This window comes from Leopardus geoffroyi, chromosome X (assembly GCF_018350155.1).
Source record: "Leopardus geoffroyi isolate Oge1 chromosome X, O.geoffroyi_Oge1_pat1.0, whole genome shotgun sequence".
Taxonomy (NCBI): Eukaryota; Metazoa; Chordata; class Mammalia; order Carnivora; family Felidae; genus Leopardus; species Leopardus geoffroyi.
This window is the reverse complement of record NC_059343.1, coordinates 20724078-20735676: the sequence shown is the minus strand read 5'-3', so window position 1 is coordinate 20735676 and position 11599 is coordinate 20724078. Positions and strand designations below refer to the sequence as shown.

The 11599-nt window shown below is 42.8% G+C and overlaps 1 protein-coding gene across 2 annotated transcripts in view; it reads left to right on the top strand.

Moving 5' to 3' along the window:
* Positions 1–2034: 2034 nt before the first annotated feature.
* The window catches only part of PCYT1B (phosphate cytidylyltransferase 1B, choline), a 126431-nt gene continuing 116866 nt past the window's right edge, over positions 2035–11599 (top strand). The window contains exon 1 of one of the 2 annotated variants that reach the window (XM_045472144.1): positions 2035–2366. In XM_045472144.1, the coding sequence (XP_045328100.1) occupies positions 2295–2366 (72 nt within the window). In that variant the 5' untranslated portion in view covers positions 2035–2294. The remainder of the gene's footprint in view (positions 2367–11599) is intronic. The other variant, XM_045472147.1, reaches the window with a different exon arrangement.

Below are 11599 nucleotides of genomic sequence, written 5' to 3'. Positions count from 1 at the left end.
ATTGGCAGCCCTTCCTCTTTTGGATGTGTGACAAGAAGCTTGGAAATATAATCAAATGCACTGTTATTCTAAGAGATGACAACAAGAGGCAATTTCAAAACAAGCCTCTCTTGTGAACCGTTGGGCCTTGATGACACAAGAGTGATTTTTCCATTACTGAGAAGAGTAAACCAGTGCAAATACAGGTAGATGATGTTTTTCTGACAGCTGAGCCAGGTTTTACTTCACTTTCAGAGAAATCTTCTGTTAGAGTCCATCTGTACATGCTGTGTTGGTCCGGCCACATTTCAGTGGGTCCAGTGAATCACTCTGGGAGAAATAATGTGCCCAGGACTTGGGCTTTTCTTTTTCTCTTTTAGCTGACTACCTGGAACCCACCGCTGGAGTGTGGCTTACCTCTGATGGCCAATCTTAGCCTCTTTGGGGGGATGAGCCATGGGGATAAGAACAGGGATGAGGGAAAGACACGGGAATGAAGAAGGATAAGGTATCCGAGAAAATGCTTGGGTCTGAATAGAATCATTGCAAATTGGGGGCTCTAGGGACCTGGGGGAGAGGTCTGACACAAATATAATATCTCTTTCCTTCCTCTTTTCCTCAGTGACTCAGTTCCTCAGTCACTTCTAGGTCAAGTTCCACGGGATTTTCTCCCTATTGCCCTCTCAACTCCCCTCATGCTGGAGATTCTCTCCTACAGTCCTCACATTGTTTACAAAATAAGTATATCAGCCCTAGTTCAGTCAGAGAAGCACAGCCACTATGAGATGTGGAGGAAGGGATTTAACATAGGAAATAGACCTGGCCCGCTGTGGGAGGGGTGGGGGGAATGGAGGTCGGTGGGGCAATTGGATGATGGGACAAGTTAACCCATCTACAGTTACAAGCCCAGCATATACGGCTGCCAAAGTGCAGGAGGATCCCCCCGCCCCCAGGAAGCTCTGGGAAGCCGCCCCGGCCTCCGTTGGGCTGGAGAAACGTCTGAGGGTGGACTCTGAGCTGCTGTTGCTTAACGGGGTCAGCAGTTAGTAAGATGATGGATCGAGACACAGAGCAAAGGGGAGTGAGGGTAATCTGGGACCTTCTGTCACCACTCCCAACCATGACAACCTTTGGAAATAATGACCACCTCACCCTCACCTTCCACATCTTGTATAAAATCCTCTTTTGGTCAACTCGAACCCAGAGCCGGAAGGGAAGGGGATCCCCGGGAATGGGATTCCAGCTGGCTAAGTCCGCACACTACACCCCACCATGCTAGGCAATGTAGCAGCGATTCACTGATAGAGCTTCTCCAGCAACCAGCCCAGCACCCGGACACAGAAAGGCTGGGATGGATGGATGGGTGCAAAGGTTGGAAGGCTCCTTTGGCCGATCAGAGCGCGTTGTCTCATCCTGGAGAGTGTAATAGGTGAGCGAGTGACCAAGAGTTTTCCCGCTAGCGTGGAGCTTGGAAAATCTTTATGTGGCTAAGGTGAATTTAGATGGACAGCCATCTTCATTCTGAGCCGAGGTATGATACTCGTGTTAACAGCAGCACTAAAAAAGAATCTTGTCCAAAATGCCCCAGTACATGCATATTTAAAGAGTTCTTTTAACACACAATGGTATTTGAGGGGGAATTACCTTAACACAACTTGTGAAGATTCTACATTATTAAAATGCACAAGTTCACTTATCGGTGGTGATTAGAATGGCTCCTTGGCAGAGAAAATGTTTATTAGAATCAAAGTACGTAGGAGAGATTTCCTTTCTCTATCTTTATTCTCCCATTGAAAGAAAGTGTTGAAGTGTGTATTAACAGTTCAAGGTCTCGGCTACTTTTTATCTTGAAAAAAAGAGACAAAATGTTTGTCATTCCGGGAGCATAATCAGTTCAGCCGGCACACAATGACATAGTTAATTCACCAACGGAATTTGTTGCCATAGCTCCAGGGAGGGATAGGGGAGATAAAACAATGGCCTTTTTCACCAGGGCAGCTTTCACCACAACCTGCCTGTCCCCGCACGGCAGGCCATGATAGCGCCAGTCCAGAGCACAGCACTTGTCGATGAACAGCGGCCCAGAGGGGACAAGAGGAGGCCGGTGGCAAACAAAGCAGGAACACCCAGCACCTTGGATCTCTGCTCCTTCGATCACTGGGACACGACTAGCTCCTCGGAGCTTGTGGTTCAGGCTCACCATTGGTCAAGTGCTCCAGTAAATCCAGAGAAGGAAGATTTCATCCTGGGACTCAAAAGAACTCCAAAGAGAAGAGAGGACTCTAGGAGACGGGGAAAGCAGACCAGGAGCAGAAATGGTGGGCCACCAGCAATGCACCTTGGAACAGGATACCAGGGACCATGGCACTTCCAGATCCTGGCGCAAGGTAACAGACATGCTTTCTTAGTGATCTTCGCCTGTTTGAATATCGAAGTAGGTCCCCAAAGTAAAGCCCTATGTATCTGTGAGTGTAACGGACCTGCGCTAATTAATATAGTCCCTCTCAACATGGAAATCTTATCCTTTCCATCTTAAGGCGATAAAAAAGAAAAGTTGGGGCTCCTGTTTGTTTATCCCCTTACTGACTATGCAGGATCCCTGGATAGAGTTAGATGACAGGAACAGCTTCTCTTTCTGAAAAGCAGTCAAATCAGGATGAGGAAATGTAGGTGGTTCGAGGCAAGACTGTGTGAGCCTGAGGGCGTTGGAGAACCGTGGTAACAAAGTGTTCATTACCCTATAGAATGAGAAAGTTTCCTCTTAGAAAAGTCACAACATCCTGACAACCGTTTCTGAATTTCTCGTTGTGCAATTATCACAGAAGTGAGACCACCTCGTATGGTCTTGCCTTGTGGGGCACTGAGTGCCTAAGGGAATGTGCATTTTAGTGGAGTCCTATTAAATCAAATGAAATCTAGATGGAAAAAGCTTAGGTGGTCAGACGAAATGGTAAGAAGGCTTTCAGGTGATGTGAAGGAGAGATTAGGACCGGGGGAAGCTTCCTGGCAATGACATAATGTTCTTGCTTTACAGTAAAGGTGGTTTCACGCCACACCCTGACAGCAGTTTTTTGGGTCTCAAGACACCAGCTCTGCTCTTGCTTGTATCGGCACTCCTTCGAAAGCTCCCCATCCCCCTCAGAGCGAGCAGGGCTGGCTGGTTCAAGCACCCCATGCCTCAGAAAGTAGTCTAGGCCCACAGCCACTGGGCACCTGGGCAACACGGCTAGGAGAGCAATTCCTCTATTCGATCCCTTCCCCATTGGCCCCAGTATTGTCTCAGATTTGGAAAAAGTGTACATGCTGGGGACTCATGAGTTTTACCAGCTCATTTTATTGGGTAAATGGGGGGATAAGGATGCATTTCAGTCCTTCGTTTATTCATTCTTCCACATCTCATTCCAAAAATAGATTTGACATGGTATTAAAACAACTAAAAAGATTCAGTTCTTGACTGGTACAGATATGGTGAGTTGAGATGATCTTTCTCTGTCCAGTCATGGAGAATTAAATCTGTGCAAATAATCACTCCGTATTCCCATACCTTTTGTGAATTGAAAAATAACCAAGGTCTTCTAATCTCATGGGTCTCCCAATAGCATCACTTAATATACTAACGGCTGCAGTTTTGGAGCGCCTGGCTGGCTCAGTTGGTGGAGCATGCAACTCTTGGTTTCAGGGGTGTGAGTTCGAGCCCCAAATTGGGTGTAGAGATTACCTAAAAATAAAATCTTTAGGGGCACCTGAGTGGCTCAGTCAATTAAGGGTCTGACTCTTGATATCAGCTCTGGTCATGATCTCACAGTCATGACATCAAGCTCTATATTGGGTTCTGCGCTGAGCATGGAGCCTGCTTAAGATTCTCTCTCTCCTTCACTCTTGGCGCCTCCCTGCCCGATAAATAAATGAACTTAAAAAAATAAAATCTTAAAAAAAGAGCAGCTGCAATTTTTGGTCCTTAGTAGGTAGCACGCCCTGTGGTAAGTACGTTGGGTGTCTTATTTCATGTGATTACGTCCAGCAAAAGTGCCTGAGCTCCTGACTACTTCTGTGATTTACTTTCTTCACTTACATGGGCTGGGTTTATTTAGCCTCCTCGGGCAAGCATGAATTACACTATTAATTATAACAATGACGAAGAAGTGATTGTGTTGACATTTTAATCAGCCTTTTGGGTTCTCAGTGTACTTTTCATACAAAAGCTGACCTCAACTTCTATAAATTTAACTTCCTGACTCCCACCTCTTTTGCTCACCATATACTGATACCCCCAAGCTAATAGTACTGCTTACCAACTGATAGTTGTAAACATTGTCATTAAATATTTTATCTGAACAATGAGGATAATTCTGAATGTAATAATATTTATGAGTTCTCTAGGAATGCGAACACCCTTTAAATGAGAGAGCCGGTTATTCATTTTGCACATATTTAACTTTGGTACTTGATCGGCACTCGTTTGGAAATAGGAGAATGCCTGGATACATCTCAATTCCTCTTACTCCAAATCCCGTCAGGTAGACGTTATTTACATTCTCGTTTTCAAGTGAGAAACTTCAAGCTCACAGAAGTTAAGTAAATTGCCAAAGGTAGTAAGTGTACAGCTAAGATTCAGGATCTTGGAATACATTTTCACTTTTTCTAAATGTTTATTTTTGAAAGAGAGAGAGAGAGAGAGCTCGTGAGCTGGGGAGGGGCAGAGAGAGAGGGAGAGAGAGAATCTCAAGCGGGCGCCACACTATCAGCGTGGAGCCCGACTTGGAGCTCGAACTCACGAACCATGAGATTATGACCAGAGTTGAAATCGAGACTCATTCAGGTGCCCCCATTTTCACTTTTTCCTTAAGCCTGCAGTGTCATTTAAGATAGCCACGAACCACATATGGCTGTTTAAATTTAAATTTTAGTTTAGGGGCACCTGTGTGGCTCAATCGGTTAAGCATCCAACTTTGGCTCAGGATATGATCTTGTGGTCTGTGAGTTCAAGCCCCCCCGTCGGGCTCTGTGCTGACGGCTCAGAGCCTGGATCCTGCTTTGGAGTCTGTGTCTGTCTGTCTGTCTGTCTGTCTCTCTCTCTCTCTCTTTCTCTCCCTCTCAAAAATAAATAAACATTAAAACATTTTTTAATTTAAATTTTAGTTTAAATTAAATAAAATTTAAAATTTAGTTCCTCAGTGGCAGTAGCCACATTTCAAGTGCTCAGTAGCCATGTGTGGCTAGTGACTACCTCATGTGGATGGCTAGACAGCACAGATATAGAATATTACATCACTGCAGAAAGTTCTATTGGATAATACTGCTTTAAGTTGTAGTATCTCTTTTCGATATGTTGACACATGTCCTCAAAATATATTGCAGTACTGTTATAAGTAATATGGATTTAATATTTTACAGTAAAATTTCATTCATTGGAAGTCTCCTCATTTGCATAGCACCAAGTTAACTTTGATCTGCAAATTAATAATATAGATAAGAGTCAAGGAGACGTTAAACACACTTCAGAGGCCAAAGATTTTTAAGCACCATCAAATAACTCCAGAAGCACTCACTTAGATGCAAGCAATTGATATGATAATTACACATCATTTTTATTTATTCATTAAAACAGGATCCCCTAAGGTGCCCTGGTAGGAAATAATATGGTTAGCCTAGTGCTTCATAGCAAATCTTCCGCTATTTCTAAATTCTATGGAAAATCATTTTATACTACTGATTTACCTTCCTCTCTTCCTTTGGGTCATTAAGTAAATTGGTAGCATAAAATACTATCACAGTGAAATTTTTATTAGCTCAAGATCTAATTCTAAAACCCTCCCATGGGGCGCCTGGGTGGCGCAGTCGGTTAAGCGTCCGACTTCAGCCAGGTCACGATCTCGCGGTCCGTGAGTTCGAGCCCCGCGTCGGGCTCTGGGCTGATGGCTCAGAGCCTGGAGCCTGTTTCCGGTTCTGGGTCTCCCTCTCTCTCTGCCCCTCCCCCATTCATGCTCTGTCTCAAAAATAAATAAAATGTTAAAAAAAAATTAAAAAAAAATAAATAAAATAAAACCCTCCCTTCTTCCACTCTATCCCAGGATACCCCGGAAGGAGTGTCCCTGGGGGCCCCTCATAGACCCTGGAACATAGGAGGGGTTTGATAAATATCTGTTGATTGACAGAGACAGTTCTTTCAAGATGCCACTTGTAGGAGTGGACTCCGATTTTCTACATAGAATTCATGGATCAAAATGAAAACTGTCTTCCATTTCTTCTTTTCCCTTTACCAATCTTTGCTGCAAAGTCTTCATTGTGAGATAAGGGGTTCCTATTTCTGAGAAAAAGATGCCTTGCAGGCATTCAGGTCGAAGGGCGGGAGTGAGCAGTGTGATCCTATGTGAAAATTTGGAACCAAATCTGTGAGCTTCTTCAGAAAAGAGAGCTGCCTTCCCAAGGCACCAGCCATCATTTGGGCCCATCAGTTCTTTTTTTTTTTTTTAATGTTTATTTATTTACTTTTTGAGAGAGAGAGTGGATGTGAGTGAGCCCGCAGAGTGGGGGAAGGGTAGAGAGAGAGGGAGAGAGAGAATCCCAAGCAGGCTCCACACTGATAAGGCAGAGCCCTGACTTGGGGCTTGAACTCACAAACCTATGAGATCATGACCTAAGCCAAAACCAAGAGTCAGACACTCAACCGACTAAATCACCCAGGCACCCCAGGCACCATCAGTTCTTAAGCGGTATGTTGAGGGGTGCCTGGATGGCCCAGTTGGTTAAGTGTTCAACTTCAGCTCAGGTCATGATCTCACGACTCGTGAGTTCAAGCCTTGTGTCGGGCTGTGAGCTGAAAGCTTGAGCCTGCTTCAGAGTCTGTGTCTCCCTCTCTCCCTCTGTCCTTCCCCTGCTTGTGCTGTCTCTCTCTCAAAAATAAATAAATAAAGATTAAACAAGACCAGTATGTTGAACACATTTGCCAGGTACTGTGCTGGCTCTAGGTAACAGGATAGAAGAAGAGAATTTTGAGTTATTTAGAGAAGAATGACCCTTGAATTTCTAAATCTTTAGTGGTTTCTTGCAAGCTTGCTTGAAGTGGTCATTCCAAACATGGAAAAAACTCAATTCCTCAGTTTAGCAGTTAGCTTCAAAGAATATGATTTGTCACTTCCTTGTCTTCTGTACGAAAAATTTCTAGTGTAAGCCATAAGCAAAGAAAGAGAAAATCATTGAAACAATATAAATGCATTTGGAATAGTCTTTATTTGGAGGGAATTAAACAATTTGGAACAGTCCAAATTTATGAAGTTTAGATATCTGAGTATCTTTTAAAGCCACTTAGGGCAAGTAGATATTACATTTTTACTTTTTGTTCCGTAACACAATTAGGGCTTTTTTCCTCTCATCCATCTGCAATTCCTTCGCCTGAATCCTAGTATGACAGGAGCGGCATGTATTTGTACAACCTGCAGCTAACTCACTGCAGTCTTTGTCTCCTTTGGAGACTATATGGTAGACCTATCCAAGGGTCACACGCCATGCTGACCCAGTTAACAGATGTATAATCACTGCCATCGGCTGCTCTGCTGATAGCTCTCACTCTGAAAATTGACAGGTAGTGCACACGCTGTATGTCTGTTGCAATTGAATCTGGGTTTCTAGAAGACACTAATCTCTCTTGCTAAACTATGGCTCCCCATCCACCGTGGTCCACTAAGGCAAGCCTTGACTAGAATGCATTTTGGAAATCTTACCAGCTCACCCAAATGGCTCAATTAGCACACGAAAAGATGTGGAGTGAGAGGTGAAACCTGTGTCTGTTGAAACCTGGGGTTCTTCTGGTCTTCCCAGTACTGGAAACTATGGGAAGAAAAGGAATCTTACTGGTTTCTCTTATTTTTGTCCTTTATTCTCAGGGAGTTGGGACCAGCTCTCAAATACCATGGAGCAAAGGATATACAAGCACTGGCATAAAATTAATCTTGCCCTTGGGGAGTCTGGGTGGCTCAATCGGTTAAGCATCCGGTTTCTGCTCAGGTCATGATCTTGCAGTCCATGGGTTCGAGTCCCACGTCAGGCTCTGTGCTGACAGCTCAGAGCATGGAGCCTGGTTCAGATTCTGTGTCTCCCTCTCTTTCTGACCCTCCCCCGTCCATGCTCTGTCTCTGTCTCAAAAATAAATAAATGTTAAAAAAATATTTAAAAAAATGAATCTTGCCCCATTCTTGCAGTGAGGACTTATAATGTGAAAAACATACTCTTTATTTCAATCTTGCCCCAGGCATTAGAGCATTTTATTTTTTTATTTTAGTATTTTTATTTTTTGAAGCAATCGCTGTGCCCAACATGGGGCCTGAACTCATAACCCTGAGATCAAGAGTCACATGTTCTACTGACTGAGCCAGCCAGGTGCCCCTATTAGAGCATTATAAAGTTCTCTTGGGCTTTTCATGAACTAGAAATTTTTTCCTTCTCTCCCTCTATCTCACATATACACACACGCACGCACACACACATGCACACACAGATACACACATGGAAAGAAAAAAGAAAGGAAAAAAATGGAAAGTGTGGCCCAGGACAAAAAGAAAAATAATATCTGTTTCAAATGTGTCTTCTTCAGTTCCATTAAGTCATAGAAAAAAGTAAGAGGAATTTAAATGATAATTCTTTTAAAAGCGAAGATGGTAAGATTAGATTTTTAACAGTACCATCATATTTACTAAAAAACAAACAAAAAATCTTTCAGAGTTTGCCCTACCTATATATTCCTGCTCTATACATTCTTTGAGAGTGTAGACTATCACTTCTTGGATGTATGGCTCCTGACGTACTGTAGATGCTCAGTAAGTGTTGGTTGAATGAGTGAAAGGAATTTAAATCCCTGTTTATTCTCTATCCTCCTTGCCCAGGGAGAATCCTGTGTTTGTTCATCTAAGGTCAACTCTAGGTTGTCCCGGAGAATGAATGAATTTCAACCCAGTCTATAAGGCATGCATCATTGTTGGGTAGACCCACTTCAACTTGACTCCAGCGTCTAAATTGAATGACTTGATCATTAACACCAACCACAAAGATGGAGTAATCACTATTTACAGGACTTTCCACCCCAAACCCTGCCAGACTCCTACGTTTGCTGGAGGTTTGTGATATCTCAAGGCAAGGTGGGATCTGCTCAGAGACACCAGAGGTGGCTGACTCCCTCTCTACAGTTTTTCCTTGGCTTCCCCTGCGATGTGCACAGCAGGCTCAGCCTCCAGGAGACATGGGTCAGGCTTGTACACAAATCTGTCCCATAAATTCCTTGCCATGTGGCTACTACACCTTCCCTGAAGAGGGCAATTGAAGGAAGCTTGTAAGTATCACACAAGGAATTCAGCATACAAATGGAGAATTAATAAGAGTTTTGTAGGGTTTTCTCCATTCTACAAGGTCGGACAGTAGCACAGTAGAAGTCTTCTTACCATATACAATGGGGACCAATAGGTTGGTTAATTGAAAAATAAAATGTCTCTGATAAAGACTTGTTTAAAAAAATGATAAATATATGCATTAAATATTTTTTAATTTAAAATAATATATTATTACTTTGCCAATCCTTTAATTGGACCACCGATTAGAACTCTGTGTTGTCTTTTCTTTATTGAGCATCACATAGGCAATATCTATGATTTCCATTTTGGGTTTATTCTAAATGAAGTGAAAACTTAAGATATTTTTAAAAAATGGAGTATAAAATGCTGTGTTTGGGGGGATCTTGTTCCCTATCTTTACAGTTGTCTTGCCCTCACCTAATTCAATAGTAGTTTTTATTTTTTTTTTAATTTTTTTTTTTCAACGTTTATTTATTTTTGGGACAGAGAGAGACAGAGCATGAACGGGGGAGGGGCAGAGAGAGAGGGAGACACAGAATCGGAAACAGGCTCCAGGCTCTGAGCCGTCAGCCCAGAGCCTGACGTGGGGCTCGAACTCCCGGACCGCGAGATCGTGACCTGGCTGAAGTCGGACGCTTAACCGACTGCGCCACCCAGGCGCCCCTCAATAGTAGTTTTTAAAAGCCACATGACTGCTTCTTGTCTTTTGAAAACAATTTAGTCTTAAAAATACTCTTTTTGCATCATTTTTATCAGTTTCCATAACATTTAATTAAATTGTATCATTTCCATCACAGTGGGCATAAACAGAATGGGGGAAAGTTCAATTGACTCTTGTAAAATGTAAAACTCAACTTTTCAGAGCTAATCTACCCAGGCATTCTCAAGAGTAGCTTACTACCAGACAGAAGCATTCAGAGTGCTCTTAGGGTCCATAGGGAAAATGGAGGGCACTGGTTAATTCTGCAGGTTGGTTAACCTGGAGGTTGATTTAAGGGAATCACTACTGTTCCTCTCTGGCCATAAAATGTTAAAAATAACAGTAATCACAGCAGGAAGGAAATCTTGTGTTTGTCTTCCATGCTTCAGGTGTACTGCATTATTTAATGAGCACCTCCTTTGTGACTGGCACTCAGGAGATTCAAAGAGACGTTCTTTTCAAGATATAAGCCATTAAATTGTTAAAAAACTCACTAAAAACCAATTCGTTGTTTTTTAGTATATTCACAGGGTTACGCAACCTGCAACACATTTTACTCTTAGAGGACTTTCATCACCACCTCCAAAAACGGCACTCAGTAGCAGTCAGTCCCTCCCCAGTCCCCCCAATAGCCCCAGTACTAGAAAACCACTCATCGATTTCTCGTACGTGGATTTGCCTTTTCTGGACATTTCACAGAGGTGGAATCATACAACATGTCGTCTTTTGTGTCTGGCTCCTTTCAGTGAGTTTATCTTTTCAAGGTCCATTCATGTTGTAGCATGGATCTGTACTTCATCCTTTTTTATGGCCAAATAATATTCCATTGTATGGATAAACCACTATTTGTTTCTCCATTCACCAGGCAGTGGACATTTGGGTTGCTTGCCCTTCTTGGTTATTGTGAATAATGCTATGACATTTGTGTACAAGATTTTCGTGAACACATGTTTTCAATACTCTCGGGTAAATACCTAGGCGTGGAATTGGTAGGTCAAATGGTAACTCTATTTTTAACTTTTTGAGGAACTGCCAATTACATTCCACCAGCAGTGTATGAGGGTTCCGATTTCTCCACATCCTCACCAACTCTTGTTATTTTCCATTTTCAAAATTTTAGCCATCTTGTGGGTGTGAGGTGGTGTCTCGTTGTGGTTTTGGTTTGCATGTCCCTAATGGCTAAAGAGGTTGTGCATTGTTCACATATCTATTGGCCATTTGTGTATCTTTGGAGAAACGTCTTTTCAAATCCTTTGCCCATTTTGAATTGTGTTATTTCTTGCAAAGATCCATCTTTGCCTTAAAGCAAAGTTTCTCAACTTTGGCATTATTGACAATTTGGGTTGGTTAATTCTTTGTTATGGGGGTTTTCTTGTGCGTTGTAGCATGTTTACAGCATCCTTAGTCTTTACCCACCAGATGTCAGTAGCACCCCCCAAGTTGTAACAATCAAAACTTTGTCCAGGGGCACCTGGCTGGCTCACTCGGCGGGGCATGCAACTCTTGATCTCAGGGTTGTAATTTCGAGCCCCACGTTAGGCGTAGAGATTACTTAAGAATAAAATCTTAGTGGCACCTG